Source organism: Macaca nemestrina, chromosome 17 (genome assembly GCF_043159975.1).
Source record: "Macaca nemestrina isolate mMacNem1 chromosome 17, mMacNem.hap1, whole genome shotgun sequence".
Classification (NCBI taxonomy): Eukaryota; Metazoa; Chordata; class Mammalia; order Primates; family Cercopithecidae; genus Macaca; species Macaca nemestrina.
Genome location: NC_092141.1, coordinates 83,834,192 through 83,855,748, shown reverse-complemented (window position 1 = coordinate 83,855,748; position 21,557 = coordinate 83,834,192). Strand labels below are relative to the sequence as shown.

At 55.8% G+C, this 21,557-nt stretch overlaps 1 protein-coding gene across 3 annotated transcripts; it reads left to right on the top strand.

The window, feature by feature from the left end:
* Window positions 1-131: 131 nt before the first annotated feature.
* LOC105469139 (USH1 protein network component sans) lies at window positions 132-11,627 on the top strand. 3 transcript variants are annotated; one of them, XR_979834.2, is made up of 4 exons: window positions 132-474; window positions 2,731-3,948; window positions 5,650-5,770; window positions 8,574-11,627. XR_979834.2 is itself a non-coding variant. In XM_011719777.2 (3 exons), the coding sequence occupies exons 1-3, from the start codon at window positions 311-313 to the stop codon at window positions 5,651-5,653; spliced, it is 1,386 nt and encodes a 461-aa protein (XP_011718079.1). In that variant the 5' UTR covers window positions 132-310; the 3' UTR covers window positions 5,654-7,800. The 3 variants fall into 3 exon arrangements, 2 of the variants coding, with proteins under 2 accessions (XP_011718079.1, XP_070939652.1); XM_011719777.2 differs by lacking the exon at window positions 8,574-11,627 and having other exon boundaries at window positions 5,650-7,800; XM_071083551.1 differs by lacking the exons at window positions 5,650-5,770; window positions 8,574-11,627 and having other exon boundaries at window positions 2,731-3,952.
* The last annotated feature ends 9,930 nt before the right edge of the window (window positions 11,628-21,557 follow it).

Below are 21,557 nucleotides of genomic sequence, written 5' to 3'. Positions count from 1 at the left end.
GGGTCACCCTCGTGCGTTGAGGTGCATGCAGGGTGTTTAGGACCCAGGGGAAGACCGGGGGCGGCTCCCTGGACAGAGGGAGATTTCGGCTCCCCCTCCGCCCCCCTCCGCCGCCGGGTGAGCGGCTCAGATGTCCCGGTAGTCGCGGCTCTGGCGCTCCGCACCCTCCGTCTGCGGCAGCGGGGGCTGGCGGCTCCGGCCCCTGCCCGGCCCCCTCCCCCAACCTCATGCCTCAGCCCTAACCCCGCCGCCCTCCCCTGCGGGGGGCCTTTCTCCGTGTCCCCCGCCCACTCGGTCCACTTCGGGCGCCATGAACGACCAGTACCACCGGGCAGCCCGGGATGGCTACCTGGAGCTCCTCAAGGAGGCCACCCGGAAGGAGCTGAATGCCCCCGACGAGGATGGCATGACCCCAACTCTCTGGGCTGCCTACCACGGCAACCTGGAGTCGCTGCGCCTCATTGTGAGCCGCGGGTGAGTACTCCCCACCCAGCGCCCTTGAGACCCCTGAGACCACCCCAGACTCCCTGGGATCCATCCTCCACCCCTCCTCTGAGCTGCCTCCTTCCCCTGCAGACAGGTGGACCCTTAGACCCTGGCGTTTGTGGGAGAGACACACGTGGAGGGGGACCCAAGCAGAGGCATCTGATACTTGTAACACTTGTGACCTCGATCTGGGGCTAGGAGGGGGAGAAACCAGGATTTGGGGGTTCCTGATTATGGGGGGTTGCTGCAGAGTGAGGGGAAGGTGGGAGAGATCCCCTGGCTGGGGTCCCCCTGAAAGTAAGAGTGAGGGGCTTAATGAGACTCGGAGAGAAGGCTGGGAAGTCTGAAGGGGCCAACAGTGGGGGCTAGAAAGGGTGGGGTCTTCACTGCCCACTCGGCAGCCTTGGATCCAAAGGGCTTTCCCAGCCAGCACCCACCTTCCCTGGCAGGCTGGTGTCACACAGCGCTTGCCATCACCCTGCTCATTTCGGGGATTTATGGACACTGTCCAGAGCGCCAAATGTCACTGATTCAGCCACCCCATTAACTCTCTCCAAGTCCCTCCCCCACAGCCGGGCATAGCTAAGCAATGGGGAGACTGTGATGTGGTCACCTTGAAGGGGCCTCTCTCCCCTCCCGCTCCCTTTGGAGTTGTCCTAGGGCGAGGGGTGGGCATAGAGTGCAGGTGTCAGCGCCAGGGAAGGGGCCTGGAGGTGGCAGTTAAGCCACCTCCAGGACTAGAGCCACTGACATGGGTTCCTTGGGGCTAAAGTCAAATGACTGTGACCAACTCCCTCAGCCCCAATGGCTTTATAAAAAGGAGTCAGGTTGGTCTGAACACCAGGGCGGCCTGGACAGGATGAGGGGTGGACAGGACACCCCAGGAGGGTTGATATGAAGTCTCAGGTCATGGGAGAGAGGGCTGGGGCCCAGGCACTGGCCTATGGCCTGATCATGTAGTGGGTGCTGGAGACCCCTCCCTCTTGCCCCCTCCTTGGGCTGCTCCTTGGGCCCAGCATCAGGTGGGAGCAGCCTCGAAGCCTGGGCAGCTGAGCCATGTCCCGGGAGGCCAAGGCTGACTGGCCCCTCCTCATCCCAGGAGAGCACACAGTGACACTGTCCCCTGCCATCCCTTCAGAGAGGCTCATGGGAGGAAGGGAGAAGGGGAAGAGGGCTCCCCTTGGGTATGCCAAGCCCCAACTCCTCCAGAGACCAGGATTGGTGTTTGATGGGGTGTGGGTCGGGTGCTGGCAGGCCCTTCCCACACTGGCCTGTAGGACTTGGTGGCCAGGAGGGGAGGCCCAGGAGGGAGTGTGTGAGGAGCTGTTGAGACAAGGGAGTGATTCTTCCCCCAGCCCTGGGGGTTGGCCTCGTGGCCTCATTAGTGCAGGGCAGGGGTGCTGTGCTGGGCCCCCAAGGGAGGGAGAGCTCCGGAGGAGTCTTGGGAGCTTGCCCTGAGGGACACAGTCTGGTGTGAGGGGTGCTTGTGGGGGCTGTCGGGGGTCCCTGGACAGGCTCAAGTGAGACAGCCTTGAAGGGATAACAAAGAGGGGGCAGCCTGGGGAAGGGAGGGCTTCGGAGCGCAGGCAGCTGATTTCCCTCCTCCTCCCCTCCAGTCCTGGCTGCCCCCGCACTCCCCTCCTGGCCCAGGCCAAGGCCCGACACTTCCTCTCACACTCGGGCTTGCCAGGGCTGGCCCTGCTCCCTGCAGACAGGGCCCTGCCTGCTGACACACAAGCCCACACCTCACACACGCTGACCCGGGGCTGGGGCCCGGTACACACCACCCTCTGGTCTGTTCTCTTTGACGGTCACTCGGCACACGCAGCCACACTCACCACCATGCCTGCCTAGAGACCCAGACGCGGCCCCGGCCCCCCAGTGCTCTGGCCAGCTCTGTGCTGGGCCTCATGAATAATTTACTCCCTTCTCTCAGGGCATCAAATATTTATCCCCTGAGATTCCCAGCCCTCAGTTAGCTTGGGGAAGGTCCCGCCCCAGTCCCGCCTTCTCTGACACCCCACCCCTTGCACACCTGGGGCCATTTTCCCCTGGTCTCACCCCTGGGCTCACCTGTTGGGTGGCTCAGGCCTGCAGGTCTCCTGGAGTCGAAGAGGTCTCAGGCCCACGGTCCCTTTGGGGGTTGCTGTGACAGTGGGGGAGCTCCCTTCCCCCCTCCACTCCCTCCACCTCCATCCCCAGCCAGGACTCGTCACTAGTCCCTCCTGGATGCTTTCCCTGCAGGGGTGACCCGGACAAGTGTGACATCTGGGGCAACACACCCCTGCATCTGGCAGCTTCCAATGGCCACTTGCACTGCCTGTCCTTCCTGGTGTCCTTCGGGGCCAACATCTGGTGCCTAGACAACGACTACCACACGCCGCTGGACATGGCTGCCATGAAGGGCCACATGGAATGCGTGCGCTACCTGGACTCCATCGCGGCCAAGCAGAGCAGCCTCAACCCCAAGCTAGTGGGTAAGCTGAAGGACAAGGCCTTCCGCGAGGCGGAGCGGCGCATCCGCGAGTGCGCCAAGCTGCAGCGCAAGCACCACGAACGCATGGAGCGGCGCTACCGGCGCGAGCTGGCCGAGCGCTCCGACACCCTCAGTTTCTCCAGCCTCACGTCCAGCACCCTGAGCCGCCGGCTGCAGCACCTGGCGCTGGGCAGCCACCTGCCGTACTCGCAGGCCACGCTGCACGGCACGGCCAGGGGCAAGACCAAGATGCAGAAGAAGCTGGAGCGGCGCAAGCAGGGCGGTGAAGGCACTTTCAAAGTCTCCGAGGATGGGCGCAAGAGCGCCCGCTCGCTCTCGGGCCTGCAGCTGGGCAACGACGTGATGTTCGTGCGCCAGGGCACCTACGCCAATCCCAAGGAGTGGGGCCGAGCCCCGCTCCGGGACATGTTCCTCTCGGACGAGGACAGTGTCTCCCGTGCCACGCTGGCAGCCGAGCCTGCCCACTCGGAGGTCAGCACCGACTCAGGCCACGACTCCCTCTTTACCCGCCCCGGCCTGGGCACCATGGTGTTCCGAAGAAATTACTTGAGCAGTGGGCTGCACGGACTGGGCCGCGAGGATGGGGGGCTGGACGGGATGGGAGCGCCTCGGGGTCGGCTGCAGAGCTCCCCCAGCCTGGACGATGACAGCCTGGGCAGTGCCAACAGCCTGCAGGACCGCAGCTGTGGGGAGGAGCTGCCCTGGGACGAGCTGGACTTAGGCTTGGACGAGGACCTGGAGCCCGAGACCAGCCCGCTGGAGACCTTTCTGGCCTCTCTGCACATGGAGGACTTTGCCGCCCTCCTGCGGCAGGAGAAGATTGACCTCGAGGCTCTGATGCTGTGCTCTGACCTCGACCTCCGCAGCATCAGCGTCCCCCTGGGGCCCCGAAAGAAGATCTTGGGCGCCGTGAGGAGGCGGCGGCAGGCGATGGAACGCCCGCCGGCCCTGGAGGACACAGAGCTGTGAGTGTCCAGCCTGGTAGGGGGATGGAGGAACAGGAGTTGGAAGGCCCCTGGGGAGGGAGTACAGATCTGCCTATTCAGGAGTAGGGGGTGGGGGCTACTGTATTTCATAAAATCGAAATGGGGCCATCGATGATAAAAGGCCCCCTTATTTTATTTACCACCAGCTCAGAAAAAGAAGTTGCCAATTTAATGATGACCCGAGGCATTCTTATCACAGCTAGTGTAAAGCGCACCTTGATTTTGGGGACATCAACATGTGGGGAAATGGTCGTCTTAGTGTCAACGAGTTTCAACAGTCACGGGAATCACAGCTGGGGTGTTTTTGAGCCCTCCCACCTCCCAGGTGCTGGGTTGTGCCCTTGAACAAGTTCTCTTGCCTAATCCCTCTTTTTTTTTTTTTTTTTTTTTTTTGAGACGGAGTCTTGCTCTGTCGCCCAGGCTGGAGTGCAGTGGCGCGATCTCGGCTCACTGCAAGCTCCGCCTCCCGGGTTCACGCCATTCTCCTGCCTCAGCCTCCCGAGTAGCTGGGACTACAGGCGCCCACAACCGCACCCGGCTAATTTTTTGTATTTTTAGTAGAGACGGGGTTTCACCGTGGTCTCGATCTCCTGACCTTGTGATCCGCCCGCCTCGGCCTCCCAAAGCGCTGGGATTACAGGCGTGAGCCACCGCGCCCGGCAACTCTCTTGCCTAATCCCTCTAAAAGCCCATGTGCCCGGACTGTATTGGTGGATTATATCGTTCCCATTTTATAGCAGATGAGCAAGTGGAGGCTCAGACAGTTAGAATAGCTCACCTCAAGGTCCTGCTGCTGCTCAGCATGGAGCTGGGCTTGATCCCTGGTCTGCATGGCTTTAGAGCCTGGGGTCAAGGTGGCTCCCATGGGATGCAGGGCTTGCAGTCAGCAGGGCCTCTCAGTTGCCCAAGACCTCAGGCAGATTTTTTTTTTTTTTTTTTTTAAAGACAGTTTCCCTCTTGTTGCCCAGGCTGGAGTGCAGTGGCACAATCTCAGTTCACTGCAACCTCCACCTCCCGGGTTCACGCAATTCTCCTGCCTCAGCCTCCTGAGTAGCTGGGATTACAGGGGTGCACTACCATGCCCAGCTAATTTTTGTATTTTTAGTAGAGACGTGGTTTTGCCATGTTGGCCAGGCTTATCTCGAACTCCTGACCTCAGGTGATCTGTCCACTTCGGCCTCCCAAAGTGCTGGGATTACAGGCGTGAGCCACCGCGCCCAGCTTTAGGCAGATGTTTTACCTGCTGTTCCTGAACTCTGCAACCAGGAACGTGGGCAAATGGTCCCAAGAGGGCCAGCAGCAGCCCTGGAGGCAGAGTTCATGTTCCAAAGCCCGTCATAGTTGGCCAAGGCCGCTGCCACCATGGTCATGCTGTGGCCAGCCCCTGCCCTGGCCCCTCCCCTGCAGCATCCCACAAGCCCAACAAACGCTGTCCTCATTTCCTCTTAGGTATCTATGGCCTTTATCCTGAGTGGCTGGGGCAGGGAGGGTGTGGGGAGGCAGGCTGGTTTAGAGTTTTGGGGATGGGGACGTCACCCGTAGGCTGGCGTCCTCCATCCCTGACCATCAACCTGCTGAGAGATGGGAAGGCTAAGTTGTCCAGATGGCTGTCCTGGGTGAAAATGATGCCGCTAAAGGACCTCACATGAAATCTGTTTCTTTCTGTCTCTTCCTCCACAGATAACGGGGGGCTCCTCTCCCCAGACCAAAATGAATTGCAAGTTGCCACAACCTGTGGTGGGGCCTCAAGGTCCTCACAGTCGCCAGCCCTGCAGCCCCCTTCCCCAGGAGCAAGGACCACGTGGGTCGACTCCTTTGAAAGGCTGTCCACACCTTGAAGCAGAGGGTGTAGCCTGGAGGCACCAGAGGGGCAAGAGAATGTCCCCTCCAGTTCTGAGGGGTCTCAAAGGCCCTGAGCCACCCATTCTGAGCAGCCCTAAAGGACATGTAGACTTGGGGGAGGCTTACCCCAGAGGGAGGGCAGGGGCATGGAACTGGATGGGAGTGTGGGAGGTGAATGCTGGAGGGCGTGCCTGTCCCGGGCGCTGTGGCCTCTCCCACCCCTCCTCTGATGGTCTTGTTCTCTCGTGCTCAGGCCGGAGACTTGCTCACTTCCTGCATTTTTGTGAAGGGAAGAGTTTGGGCTGCCTCCCCTCTTCCAGTCCACCCCAGAGGGGAAGTTCCTCAGCCAGACTCTTCAGCCAAATGCCCCAACTTTCAGTCTGCACCCATTCCAAGCACAGCCAGCATCCCCTCCTTCAGCCAGTGGCCAAGGCCCGGAGCTGGAGAGCCAGGCTGGGGGTACTGACGCCCTTCCCAGCTCATCCAGGGATGGAGCCTGGCCTGTCTTCCTCCAGCCTCCCGCTTTTTCATTGTGCAGCCTGGCCCCGCCAGGGACCCCAGAGGGCCAGGGCACTAGATGCAAGGTGCTAGACCAACAGGCTGCAGTGTTATAGCCCCCAGGTCTGGCAGGCATGCGCTGGGCCAGAGAAAGGTGTCTGCCAACCTCCTCAGTCTCCCAGGCCTGGGACAGGCAGAACAGGGTGTGGCTGGGTGTTGGGCCTGGGTTGGGTAAGTCCTGCGATATGGACACTGGAGAAAGTGGATAATCTAAACTGCAGATTGTCCCCAGGTCACCAGGGCTGTGTGTGTGCGTGTATGCATGTGTGTGCGTGCATGTGTGTGTACATGTGTGGTGTGTGTGTGCTTGTGTGTGTGTTCTTGCGTACGTGTGCACACACATGCATGTGTGTGCGCGTGCATGTGTGTGTACATGTGTGTGCATGTGCGCACGTGTTTGTGTTTATGCATGTGTGTGCAGGTGTGCGCGCGTTTGTGTGTGTTTATGCATGTGTGTGCATGCGTGCACACGTGTGTGTGTTTATGCGTGTGTGTGCATGGGTGCACACGTGCGTGTGTTTATGCGCGTGTGTGCATGTGCACACGTGCATGTGTTTATGCATGTGTGTGCATGCGTGCACACGTGCGTGTGTTTATGCGTGTGTGTGTGCGCATGCGTGCACACGTGTGTTTATGTGTGTGTGTGTGCGCGCATGCGTGCGTGTGTGCGCGCTCACCTTGGGTGTTGTTTGGTAAGTTTCCCTCTTTACCAAAGAGGGGCTGGGCTGCTGGATCGGGGCTAAGGGAGAGCTCGCCTGTGTCCCAGCCCTGTGATGGTGAGACCAGGGGAAAGGCCAGCTCAGAGGGTGGTCAGAGCATGTGTCCTCAGACATGTGCCCCCAGAGCTCTCCAGCCAGACCGAGGTCACAGATATGGGAGAGTCCCTCAGGAACCCGCTGACATGTGTGTGCCCCTTCGCACCCCATGCAGAGGTGCTCTCCTCCTTTCTCAGCCATGGCCCCCCATCCCTGACCTCAGCTTGGGAAGCAGCTCCTGCTGGGAGCATGGCCACAGCCCCCAGCTCCTCCCGGGGCCCCCTTGGCTGGGGTAGGGGAAAGAGAGCCCTCAAAGGCCTCTTTTTGGTCTGTCCGGGGGTTCCCATTCCCATATACATGCCCACAGCGGGGGCATGGAGGAGATGGTCCCTGTCCTATTGCAGGACACTGAGGGCTTGGCTGCCTGCCACTGCTATCTGGAGCCCACCGCAGTGCTTCTCCCTGTTCTCTGGGCCTGAGCCTGGGGCCACCCCCAAGTGCCGACTTGTTTTTCCCAGAGCCCCAGGTGCTGCCCCTTCTCTCCCATTCCTTGTCCATTTACTGCCGCAGCCCCTCCTGATTCTAGCCAGTGCTGGGGTGGAGCAGGCTCTGTGTGCCCACCACTGTAGCCCGAATCCCTCCTGCAGGCTCATTACCACTTTTGTAGAGAATGTTCTCCACCAGTGTCATGCCTGTGTCTTGTCCTTTAATGCTTTGGGTATGAAGAGTGGGGGGTGGGGGTGGGGCGGGAGGGGTCTTCTCTGTGCTTGTGAGGACTGGGTCCTGGGCCCTGTTCTCTGGAGTGTCTTCGAGCCCCCATGCTATGCATCTTTGAAGAGATCCCTAGGCCTTTACCCTGCTCTCCTAGCTCAGTCCAGAATGAGGAGCTGGTGGAGAGGCAGGGCTGAGAACTAGGGCAGGAGAGTCCCCCCGAGCAAGGAGGATGACTGAGCCTCCAGGCTTGTTGCCAGGGTCTGCAGCTGTGGAGGGCAGGAGGGTGCGTGTTCTCTCTTTCCACCAAGGCCTGCCTGGGCTTTTCCAGAGATGGGCAGAAACGTACTCCAGGAGGCTGCCGCCCGTCACCTGGGCTCTGGGCCTCCAGAGGGGTCTCCATGAGGGCCCTCCGGAGGCCCAGAGGGGTCTCCATGTCCCACATCACCACAGGCAGCTCATGGGCAGCCTGATTTGAAGCCCTGCTTTCTCCCAGGGGTGAGTCCCCTCTGTAAGCTGGTGCCTAGTGGGCTCTGTTTTCTCAGTCACGTCTGAGGAAGGGCCCTGGAGTAATCTTGCTCCATTGCCTAAGGTTGCTGGGCGAATTTTTTCTGCCAAAGGGAGTTCAAGACAGTTCCCTTCCCCCAGCATCAATCAGAAAGGTCCCCAGGATGTTGATGCAGCAAAGTTGCCTAGCAACCATCCAGGGGTTCCAAGCCACCTCCCTCCACTTTACAGATGAGAAAACTGAGGCCCACAGAGGGGAAGAGTCAGACCCAAAATGCGAGTCTCTGGCTGCCGCCATGCTGTCCTCACACTCAGGCTGCCAAGTGCACCAACACAACAGGATTCCACCTGCCATGCCCTGGGGGCGCATCTCCGTGCGGCCTCTGCTGGCCATCCTGGTCACTGCACCCACCTCATGAAAGACTCACTGGTCCTTGCCGGGATGGTCCAGAAGAAGACACAGGCGTGAGGAATGACAAGACAGAGCCGACGGGCACTTCAGCATCCTGGCAGAGATGAACTGGAGGCAGCGGGATGAGGGGCTCTGTGGGTCAGTGTGGCTCGAGGGCGGAAGCCTGTGGTGCCAGGAGCAGGAGCTGCTCCAGGGAGCCTGTGGGGATGTTCAACACAAGCGAAGAGAAGAACATTATATGGTAGGGACTCAACTTTTGTGTCTCGTTTCCCTAAAAGTTTACATCAAGAATAGGGACATTCACGAGGTCAGGAGATGGAGACCATCCTGGTTAACATGGTGAAACCCTGTCTCTACTAAAAATACAAAAAATTAGCCTGCTGTGGTGGCGGGCGCCTGTAGTCCCAGCTACTTGGGAGGCTGAGGCAGGAGAATGGCGTGAACCCGGGAGGCGGAGCTTGCAGTGAGCCGAGATTGCGCCACTGCACTCCAGCCTGGGCAACAGTGAGACTCTGTCTCAAAAAAAAAAAAAAAAAAAAAAAAAAGAAAAATAAAAAGAAGAACAGGGACATTTTAGCACTTTGGGAGGTAGAGGTGAGTGGATTGTTTGAACCCAGAAGTTCCAGACCAGCCTGGGCAACATGGCAAGACCCTATCTCTACAAAACATTGAAAAATTAACCTGGTTGGTGGTGTGCGCCTGTGGTCCCAGCTACTCAAGAGGCTGAGGTGGGAGGATTGCTTGAGCTGGGGAGGTCAAGGCTGCAGTGAGCTATGATTGCACCATTGTACTCCAATCTGGGCAACAGAATGAAACCCTGTCTCAAAAAAAAAAGACCAGGCGTGGTGGCTCATGCCTATAATCCCAGCACTTTGGGAGGCCGAGGCAGGTGGATCACTTGAGGTCAGGAGGTTCAAGACTAGCCTGACCAACATGGTGACACTCCATCTCTACTAAAAACACAAAAATTAGCCAGGTATGGTGGCAGGCACCTGTAATCCCAGCTACTTGGAAGACTGAGGAACGAGAATCGCATGAACCTGAGAGGCGGAGGCTGCAGTGAACCAAGACTGCGCCACTGCACTCCAGCCTGGGCAACAGCAAGACTCAGTCTCAAAAACAAAAAATAAAATAAGAAGATTAGAATAATTAATGGTTCTCAGCCTTTTGGGATTAGACTCTGGTGAAAATATGGACACTTTTCCTAGAAAAATGCAAATTGTGCACACACACTCATATGCAATTTTGCTCATACCCCAGGTAGCTCATGGAGAGAGGTCTGGTGACCGCATCGGTTAAGAAGCCTTGGTTAGACAGCTGTGAAATGAACACATCCTACATGAGACATGAGATGATCAACTTGCTGGAGGTGGGGTGGTGGAGTGAATCAGAGGCAGAGAGGGCCTCCAGGGGACGTGGCCCAACCCTCTCATTTTACAGACAGGTGACTGAGGCCCAGAGGGGAAGGGGCTGGCCAAAGGTCACTGACTCGCCAGTGGGCAAAGCAGCACTAGGTCTCCTGATAGTGCCCGCTACCTTCTGTCCCCATGTTATGACCAGTCCCCAACAGCATGGCACCCCGTCCCTCCAGTGTATGCTCTGTCTGTGACCTTCTCTGAGATTGGCCCAGGTTGTATGGGAGGTGGCAGGACTCAGGGGACAGCCAGATTTGGGCAGCAAAACTGGCTCCACCCTTTTCTAGCTGTGTGGCCTTGGGTAAGTTACCCAGCCTCTCTGAGTCTGTTTCATGATATGTAAAAATAGGTATTATAATAACAGCATGAACCCCATCGGTTATTAGGAGGGTGAAATTATGATGCACAGATAGCACTCAGCACACTCCCTGGTATTTAGTACGCACTAGTTAATAATGGTCATAGTTGTTGTTGGTCTGAGACTGGCCACGGGGTGTTCCTTGCATTTGTGGTTGGCTGAGCTGCTCAGCAGATGGGTCCTAGGCAATTCCAGGGAGCAATCCTTCCAACCCCCATATGAAAATGTATCCCCCAGCTCCGGCCTCCAATACCACTCTGGCCGGAGCTGTTCCCTACTCTGGAAATGCACACCCTGGGGCAGTTTCTCCACTGGACCCCAAACGATAGCTGGTGGGTGCCCTGGCGGGTGGGGGAGGGGTGTTCTCATGGAGGAGAGAGGATGGGGGAAACGGTAGCTGCCAGCGATTCCCTGGCCCCCAACATCACTGCCCCATGGGGCTCCCCCACAGGACCAATCCACTCCTCACAGGGTCATTTTTTCGAGCCTCACCACAGTGGTCCGAGATAGACGAGGCAGAGGCATCACTGACTAGCCCCACTTTATACATTCGGCAACTGAGGTTCAGGTGGGGGATGGCAAATGACCCGCTAGGAGGTGCATAGGCTGGGATGTACAGTCTGGTCCAAACTACATTGCTCCAGGCTGCTAGATGCCTTCTCAAAACATGTATCTAGCACCTTCTACATACCAGGTACGGCAAGCCCATGAGAGCGGTCTCATTGACCTGCCTATCTGATAAGGAAACTGCGCTCAGACAGGTTAAGTCATTTCTCTGAACCTTGGAGTGCAGAATGTCGGGGCTGTGGGATTTGAACCTCAAACTCTGGCTCTTTCCATGGCAGCCCCAGCCTTCTCCCACCCCATTCACCAAACCATCTCTCCAGGCTCCAACCTGGCACAGGGGCTGCCAGGAACAGGCCAGGGACACGGGCTCAACTGGTGGGACATGGGGAGGTGCGGTGGGAGACGGGCAGGACTCGCTGCCTCTCCTCTCCCTCTGTCCCTGGGCACCTCCCTCCTCTGGATACACCACTGCGGCTCTATGCTCGTGTGTGCACATGTGTGCCTGTGCAGCCTGTGTGTGTGTGTGTGTGTGTGTGTGTAGCACGGGTGGGGACATGTTCATCTCTGTGAGCATGGGGTGGGTGCAGTGGGTCAGAGCTTTCCTGGAAAGTTGTGTTTATTTTTTATTTTGAGACAAAGTCTGGCTCTGTCACCCAGGCTAGAGTGCAATGGCGCCATCTCAGCTCACTGCAACCTCCACCTCCCAGGTTCAAGTGATTCTCCTGCCTCAGCCTCCTGAGTAGCTGGGATTACAGGCACCCCCGCCACCATGCCCAGCTAACTTTTTGTATTTTTTTTTTTTTTAACAGAGATAGGGTTTCACCATGTTGGCCAGGCTGGTCTCGAACTCCTGACCTCAAGTGATCCGCCTGCCTCGGCCTCCCAAAGTGTAGGGATTACAAGCGTGAGCAGCCACGCTGGCTGGTTGTGTTTATTTGTGAGCTGAGTGTGTGTCTGTGATTTTGCTCATTTGTCTTTGATTCAGTGCCTCCAAGTTTCCCAGAAGAGGGGTGTGTGTGTGCACGTGTGTGCGGGTGTGCGCCCACAGAGGGCTCCATCACTTTCATCTGGAGTCTATTTTTAGATTCCTCCTCTTCCCTGGTATCTATCTTTAGGGCCCCGGTTCCTTTAGACTGGAAGATTGAAGTTCCTGGACACCCCACCTTCCCTCGCCCCACCCTCACCCTGAACTGGGGGTTTCTACAGAGAGATTCCCTCACCCTCTCTCTGGGTGACTGGCTTGTTGGAGGTCCCAGCCCCGGGGGATAGTGTGGGCTGTAGTGGGAGAAGAACTGATGGGATGGGGCAGAGGCAAGTCTACCTCTTGGGGCACTAGGGTGCTGAGGGGCCTGGGTGGGCTCTCCCCCTCGGCAGGGGTGTCCAGTTTGAGTGCATAGCTCTGCTACTTCCTGGAAAGGCCAGCTCAACTTTCTAAACCTCAGTGTTTCCATCTGTGAGTGGGGATGATTGAACGCCTCCCCCGCATTGTAGGCCAGTTGTGAGCATGAATGTAAAGCGCTTAGCTCAGGGCTCAATGCCCAGTGGGAGGAGGAGCAGCCCAGGGACCTGGTGGATGGGAATCTGGGGATGGGGAGGGCTCAGTGGGCATCAGCCAGGCCTGGGCAGCCCTGAGCTGGTGTCAGAGAGAACTGAAAGACTGGTTTGCCCCCAAGCCACCCTTTCTGCGCCCACCACAGCCTTGCACAGCCTGTTTAGTATTACAGCGCGGGGCTGAAAAGGAACACCACTCGCCTGGCCCCCCAGCCCTCGAGGGAAGACATGGGCGAAGAGGAGAGGAAATAGAGCATGTGCATGTTCTGGCTCCTTTCCTGCTGGAAACCAAAACAATCTATCATTGTTATTATCAGTAGCAATATATGCTAGATTTAAATTAAACAACTCAGTATCACAATCATTACAATCATGTTATATTTATGATAACTCTATAATATAGTGACATCTACCACGAGCACGTGCCCTGCCGTAGCCCACGATATCCACAGTACAGAAATGATGTCATTGCTCTCCCCGGTGATCCGATGACGTGGGTAGCATCACCCTCATCCACTCCAAATCACCCTCTCAGAAAACCGAGGCTCAGAGAGGTTAAAAGACTTACCGAAGGTCACACAGCAAGGACTAGAACCTGGGTGTGTCTGATCCAGAGTCCTGCTCTAGACTCTGTTTTGGGTGCCTTCGCACTGTGCAGGAATCACAGCCTTCACTCCCCTCCCAGCTCTGGCACTGGTCCCATCAGACCCAACACACATCCTTTGGGCTCATCTACATCCCGAAGCCACTCACACAAGGGACTGTGGTGCTGATCTGACGCAGAGGAGAGACCAAGTGGAACAGCGTCTACACTGCTCACAACCCCAGTCCTGGGTTGCCAAGGATCTAACTTGCTATGCAGCTAGGAGAGTAACCCTGGGGCTCAGTCCTCAGTTTCCCTTCTTGCAAGGTGAGGAGAGGCTGACAGTCCTTGGCGCCTCAGTAAGCCCCTGCCAGCTAGAGGCTGGCTCGCTCCATCCCTCCCGTCCCTCCCCTGCCCTGCCTCGCTGGGCCACTACTAACCTGGCTTCGTCCCCACAGGAAAGCAGCTGCCTGGGAGCACCAGATGCAGGCTTTGGGGTCGCAGCAGAAGGCCAAGGGTCCTAAGAGGTGTGGCTGATGCTGAGATGCAGCAGATGTGGCCCTGCCCTACTGGAGCCAGGGTATCTCAGGGTGCCGGTCCTACCCCCATCTGGCCAGGATCTGAGCCACAGGCCAGGCCACTTCTCCTGCTGCTTGCCCAGCCCCACCCCTGTGAATAATGCCAGTTGCTTTATGGAGCTGGGCCTCACTCGGGCTTTGATGATTGGGAGGGTGGCATGAATGGAAGAGGCACAAGGAAGGGTTAAAGACTCAGCCACCTAGGCTCGGGGCATAGAGACGGTTAAATTGTTGGCAGGAGGCACCTTCTTAAGCCATCCAGTGCCACCCCTGAGCCCTGGTACCAGCCCTCCAGGTCTCCAGACTCATCTGACACTTGGGATTCTCCTCCAGGCCCTGGGCCAGGGTGGGGCCCTTCCTACCACCCTATCCAACCACAACAATAATTAACCCCAGTGAACCCCAACAAATAAAGATCCAAATCACAGAAAGGAGGGATCATCACTGCCCCAGGATGGGGAACTCCAGAGGGCCCAGGAAGGCCAAGCCCTGGCTCATCTGACACATCCTGCCCCACTGTTGTGGCCTGAGTAGGCCCAGATGCCCCCAGTCTGTTGGGGCTGGGGAGGAGGGCACCACCTCCCCGTCCAGGTAAGGTTTGGGAAGGCATGTTTGTCTCGACTTTGGACCCGAGTCTTTTCCACCATTGAACACTTTTTCAAACCTTTTACCACCTCCTTCATTCTCTTGGGCCTGTTCTCCTCATCATTCCATGTGTCTGTCTATTCACATAGTCAGCAAACGCTTACTGAGCACCTACTATGTGCCAGCACCTACTATGAGCACCTACTAAGCACCTTCCCAGCGTGAGGTCTGGGAAGCTGTGTCATCCAAAGAACAGGAAGGACCTGTCTCTCCACCAAGTCCTATGCTCTTCTCCTTCAGTCAGCCTGTTTCAACTCACACTAGTCTATCCATCAGCTGGTAAATACTGAGCACCAGCTGGGTACAGGGCAGTGTGCTGGGCATGATGGGTGGGTGATATGCACTGGGAAGCAGGCCGATTGGAAGTTATGGAGGAGATTCAGGGAGACATCAGGAAGGCGTGGGAAGGATCCTTGCCTTTTGGAAGCTCACAGTGCAGTTGGTTACGGGGAAGAGGCTGGCTATACACTCCTTTATGCAACTTCTTCCTGGGTACACAGAAAGTCCACAGTTCCAAGCTGGCCTGTGGCTGGGACTATATACCTGGATTCTGGCCAGTGGAGTGTGGATGGAAGTGATGTGTGCCATTTCCAGACCTGGACCTAAAACTACCTTCCCATGCTCTCCTTTCCCATCCCCTGGCAATCCTGTGGCAGCCCTGTGTTGGAGGAGGCATCACAGATGTAAGGAACCTGAAATTGGATGGTGATGTGAGCAAGAATAAATCTGTAGGCCGGGCGCGGTGGCTCAAGCCTGTAATCCCAGCACTTTGGGAGGCCGAGACGGGCAGATCATGAGGTCAGGAGATCGAGACCATCCTGGCTAACACGGTGAAACCCCGTCTCTACTAAAAAATACAAGAAAACTAGCCGGGCGAGGTGGCGGGCGCCTGTAGTCCCAGCTACTCGGGAGGCTGAGGCAGGAGAATGGCGTGAACCCGGGGGGCGGAGCTTGCAGTGAGCCGAGATCGTGCCACTGCACTCCAGCCTGGGCGACAGAGCGAGACTCCGTCTCAAAAAAAAAAAAAAAAAAAAAAAGAATAAATCTGTATTGTATTGTGTTTGGCCACTGAGATGTTGGGGTTGTTTGTTATAACAGCTAATGTTGGTTATCCTGACTGATACAAGCAGACAGTGCACGCAGGGGAACAGCTTGAATCCTGTGGCTGGATCACAGTGTCCAGGAGTGCTCATTGTGAGGTAATGTGTGACGTCTATACCAATACCACCAATACCACTAGCTGGTAGTGGGTATGAGGTCAGAGGAGGGGAAGGATGAACGGTGAAAGATGGAGTGCCTGGTACATAGTAGGTGCTCAGTAAAATAGGATGAATGAAATACACGAAAATATTAGAAGAGCTTTGCAGTGGCGGCTGATGTTGCCAGAAACCCAGAGGATGGGTGGAGCTTGCTTGGGGGATGGGAGTAGAGACAGTTACCCTGGGAAGAAAGACCTGGAGGGGAGAAAGGGCAGCACTTATCCGTGGGTCAGAGATCAGTGAGCAGTCACTCCAGCCCAAGCAGGAGGGTATTTGGAGACGGAGCTGGAACTTGGAGGCCTTCAAATGCCAAGCCGAGCAATTTAGACCTTAGGCTCCAGACTACTTTACTTTGATAGCCTAAGATCTAAAATATCTTATGATTGTCAGAAGTTTGGAGTGGTCTCCAGTGTGGGTGTGCACATCAATCCACTGGGGCACAAGAAGAAAATGGTAAACTCCCATTCACATTTATCTCACTTATTTATTTATTTATTTATTTATTTATTTATTTATTTAGAGATGGAGTCTCGCTCTGTTGCCCAGACTGGAGTGCAGTGGCGCAATCTCAGCTCACTGCAACCTCTGCCTCCCAGGTTCAAGCAGTTCTCCTGCCTCAGCCTCCCGAGTAGCTGGGATTACAGGCGCCCGCCACCACGCTTGGCTAATTTTGTTGTTGTTGTTATATGTTTAGTAGAGACAGGGTTTCACCAGGCTGGTCTCGAATTCCTGACCTTGTGATCTGCCCACCTCAGCCTCCCAAAGTGCTGGGATTACAGGCGTGAACCACCGTGCCTGGCCTATCTCACTTCTTTAAATGTCTGTTTTTTAGTGTCTATGAAGCTACCAAGGCTCAGAGAGGTTGAGTAACTCATGCAAGGTCACACAGCTACTAAGCGTGCCTGACTCCAAAACCCCGCTGTGCTCTTCACATAGCTGAGTCTTGTGCAGACAGATGAGGACTTGGGTGGGGGTAAAGGTAAGTCTAGGGGAGGGTAGCTGGGAGAGTCGGCAGCCCCTGGCTGTTTCTGCCACTGTGGGCAGAGGCTAAGGAGCCTGCCTAGGCCTGCTTACTAGGCCTCCAGGGCCTGTTGGGAAACACGGAAGCAGGGAGCCCCAGTGAGTGCAGGCCTGCTGTCCAAAGCGCCTCGTCCCAGGCTTGACAATTCAGCCTCACTTTGTGAGCAGGATCCCGAGGCAGGGATGGGGGTACCAATGGCTAAGAGGTCAGGACAAGATGACAGAGGGATAGAGAGGAGTTGGGGGCTGTCACTCAGACTCTGGGGGCAGCTGGCAGGGGTAGGTTGGCTGCTCTGCCACCCACCCACACTCATGCCGATCCCATGGCCAAGGGAACTCATAGGCCAGCCCCACGCTGCCTTCCCATGCTCCACTGTGCTGGGTTTAGGGGTGATTTTACCTTCTGATTTATACCTCTACAAAAGGCAATTACCGACTGGGCAAGGTAGCTCACGCCTGTAATCCCACCACTTTGGGAGTCTGAGGTGGGCGAATCATTTGAGGTCAGGAGTTCGAGCCAGCCTGGCCAACATAGTGAAACCCCGTCTCTAATAGAAACACAAAACACACAAAAAAATTAGCTGGGCGTGGTGGTACATGCCTGTAATCCCAGCTACTGGGGGAGGCTGAGGCAGGAGAATCGGGAGACAGAGGTTGCAGTGAGCCGAGATTGCACCACTGCACTCCAGCCTGGGCAACAGAATGAGCCTCCATCTCAAAATACATAAATAAAATTTAAAAAAAAAAGTGATTACCAATTGAAAATATAAAATTGTTGGCCAGGCGCAGTGGCTCAAGCCTGTAATCCCAGCACTTTGGGAGGCCGAGATGGGTGGATCACGAGGTCAGGAGATCAAGCCCATCCTGGCTAACATGGTGAAACCCCGTCTCTACTGAAAAATACAAAAAACTAGCCGGGCGAGGTGGCGGGCGCCTGTAGTCCCAGCTACTCGGGAGGCTGAGGCAGGAGAATGGCGTGAACCCGGGAGGCGGAGCTTGCAGTGAGCTGAGATCCGGCCACTGCACTCTAGCCTGGGCGACAGAGCGAGACTCCGTCTCAAAAAAAAAAAAAAAAAAGAAAATATAAAATTGTTGTAATTAAAATATAACACCTAGACAGAAAAATGCATCTACCCTAACAGTATAGCATGGTGAAGTTTTACAAACTGAACACTCAAGGTTAACTAGAACCCAGTTTAAGAAACAAAACATTGGCCAGGCGTGGTGGCTCACGCCTGTAATCCCAGCACTTTGGAAGGCCGAGGTGGGCAGATCACGAGGTCAGGAGATCGAGACCATCCTGGCTAACATGATGAAACCCCGTCTCTACTAAAAATACAACAAATTAGCTGGGCATGGTGGCGGGCGCCTGTAGTCCCAGTTACTCGGGAGGCTGAGATAGAGACTGTGTTTCCAAAAAAAAAAAAAAAAAAAAAAAAAAAAAAAAAAAAAAAGCTGTACTGAGTACCAGGAGCCTGGAGGCAGCTGAGAATGAGGAGCAGGTACTGAGACTTTGGGACTGCTTGGCTGTAAGGGTTTATTGCACAGAGGTGATCTAGTGCTTCTCAAACTTCGGTGTGTAGCAGAATGATCTGGAGGCCCAGGCTTGCTGGAGAAGAGGACTCAGGCTACTGTGTTTTTACGAAGTTCTACAGGTGAATCTGATACCCACCAAAGTGCTACACCCACACAGTAGCTATCATGTGTGCCAAATGAACGCAGGCGGCCAAGGACACCTCCTCTGAGAAGCCTTCCTGGGCTTCTCTACTGGAGTGCTCTAGCCGACACCCAGAACGCATGAGATACCCCGGTAGCCTCAGGGCTGTATTCTGCTTGTGAATGCTGTCTTGTCCCTGTAAACCCAGTGGCTTCATCTGTGCCTCTTTGACTCTTCAGTTCCTGGCACAGACTTGAGCTCTTGGCAATATTCTTCCATCAATATTTGCTGAGATGACCCTGAGTTGTCCAGGGAACCAGGTTCAGGCCTGCCAGCCCCCTCGAAGCTGGAGAGGGAAGGCTTGGCTCCTGCCTCGTGTCATCACCCCTGTCTGGTGGACTGCAGTGGGCTGAGGAACAGGGCCCGAGTAGTTTATCACTCAAGCCTCTGACTAACCTACGTGGGAGAGTGAGATGCGTCTGATTTTTTCATCCCACAGGTGCCCTCCAGCTACCCTCTGGGGAGGGTCCAGTTCCCAGTGTGGGGGAAGGGGTGTACCTGTCTCCCCAGTCTGGCTGGCATTGGTGAGGCAAGTGCACTGCTGGAGGAGGGTGCTGGTCTTGTCTGCCACACAGGGTGGCAGTGTCTGGGGCTCACGCCTGTACTCCCAGCACTTTGGGAGGCGGAGGCGGGAGGATCACCTGAGGTCAGGAGTTCAAGACCAGCCTTTGAAGCCATGGTTGGAATCCCAGCCCCACTGGCTGCCCAGACCTTGAGCAAGTTACTTAATTCAACATCTAAGTGTCAGTTTCCTCACCTGATAAGCAGGAGAAATAACATGACCTCCCTCATGAGGCCAGCAAGTGAATTAAACGAAACAGTGCAGACCTTAACAGAGAGCCTGGTGCTGACACGCTCCACCAGTATGATCTTCACTTTCTTTCTCTGGAGTTGACGTGGTCAGCTGCAAGGAAAGGGTTAGCAGTTGTTGTTTGCTTTATTTGTCATTTTTTTTTTTTTTTGAGACTGAGTCTCGCTCTGTTGCCCAGGCTGGAGTGCAATGACACGGTCTCGGCTCACTGCAACCTCCACCTCCAGGGTTCAAGTGATTCTCCTACCTCAGCCTCCCTAGTAGTTGGGATTATAGGCACCCGCCATCATGTCCGGCTAATTTTTTTTTTTTTTTTTTTTTGTATTTTTGTAGAGACAGGATTTCACTATGTTGACCAGGCTGGTCTTGAACTCCTGACCTCAGGTGAGCCACCTGCCTCAGCCTCCCCAAGTGCTGGGATTACAGGCATGAGCCACTGCGCCCAGCCTGTCATGTTTGTTTGTTTAACTGCAAGGTTGCAAATCTCAACGGGGCTGTGTATATGTTGGGGGGTTAGGTGCTGTGGCCTCTGGGCCTCTGCCGGGCGCAGAGGACACGTTCTTGCTGCCTGGGACCTCAGAGGATGCCCCGGGAACCTTCCTGGATCTCTGACTCTCCTCCCATGTCTTGGTGCCTTCTCTGTTAGGATCCTTCCTTGTGGAGTATCTGTGCTTTTCCCAAACCTTGACGCTCAGGAGACATCATCACTGCAGAATAATGCAGCCACAGGCCCTGGGCTCCTTTTGCTGTTTGGCAAATGCTGCAGCCTCAGGCATTAACTGAGTATCATTGGCTCTCCTGGGCGCCCAGCTTTTGCTGGGCTTGTCTCAGGGTTTATCAGCTCCGGGCTAGGCCGTCGGATCTGGGGGAGGGGCAGACAGGTTGGAGGCGGAGGCTTCCACTCCAGGCTGTTGTTTCTCTCCTAAAGTATCCAACCTCCGAAGACCCATTTGTGTTCCACATAGGAAAGTTCTATCCCTCCAGGTAGCCTCACGCTGACCTTCTCTCCTGCCACTGATAACCCTGGCCTTCCCCAGCGAGAGTGCCTGCCCAGCCCTGTCCTGGATCACCATGGGGACTGCCGGGCGTGTTCTCGGGGACTGCCAATGAGGGGCACTGTGCTGTGCTCAGATGGCCACGGGAAGGTGGGGGGCAGTGTGGGCTGGGCAGGTCCCCGTAATTTAAGCCCCGAAGCTTGGGAAAGATTAACTCCTGAAATCAGACGGCTTTAGGGACTCTCCTGCATGTCACTCACAATCCAAGATGCTCCCCTGAGTGGGAGGGAACAGACCATGCCAGTTCCTAAGCTCCAGGGTCTCCTCTTCAAATCCTCCTTGTGAAGTCGGCTTCAGGCTGCAGGGGTAGAACCACAGCTGCTGGACCGGAGCTCTCCCCTGGGGGAGGGGCTCCTCATAGGGGAATGCCATCGGCTTCCTTTAGGGCTCTTGTGGGGGTGGAAACAGGGTCAGGAACCGCCCTCCCCCCACCTAAGTCGTGATCCTGGAACGTTCTCTTCTCATGGAAGTTCAGTGTGGTCATTACCCTCTGAGCTGTCTCTCCAACCTTCTCTCTGTCTGTTCCCACGCAAACCTCGAGGGTTGTTGCTGTTAGGCAGGAATCTAGACCAAACATGGCGGCGTTACCCGGCATAGCAGGCCTTTTGTTAAAGACTCCCTTCACCCTTGTACACACCCGCAGACCTACATGCGTCAGAGTTCTGGCTGGGCAACCACACTCCCCCATGACCTGCAGCTCACCTGCATTCCACAAGTTCGTAAACAGCAGTTTCGGTTGACAGTTTCCAAAGACCCCTTCCTCATGACCCTTACTCAACTCCTGCCCTAGTAGTTTCAAGACCCCCCAGGCCCTGTTTGCACAACCAGCTTCCCTACCTCTCGGGCTATAAGAAGCCCCTACCCTCCTCCCTCAGCGCCACTTCCTTGGCCCACACCTTTGGACCGAGGAACCTCACCCGCGAGTCCTAATAAAAGGCTATTCTCACTGCCATTTGCCTTGTGTCTTTGTTCCCGGTTTGGCTCCAGCCTCAGTTTACCTTTACAGTTGCCTAAGTTCAACTACGACTTCTTATTTTTTTAATCTTTAATATTTATTTGGAGGGAAAACTCAGATTTGCAGTACAAAAATATACTTTTGTAAAACGCTTTTTTAAAAATAATTATAGATTTGGCCGGGCACGGTGGCTCAAGCCTGTAATCCCAGCACTTTGGGAGGCCGAGACGGGCGGATCACGAGGTCAGGAGATCAAGACCATCCTGGCTAACACGGTGAAACCCCGTCT

Coding starts and splice junctions, on each gene's coding strand:
- LOC105469139 (XM_011719777.2), top strand. CDS start 311: ATGAACGACCAGTACCACCGGGCAGCCCGGGATGGCTACCTGGAGCTC. Junction 475..2,730: donor CGCCTCATTGTGAGCCGCGG/GTGAGTACTCCC, acceptor CTTTCCCTGCAG/GGGTGACCCGGACAAGTGTG.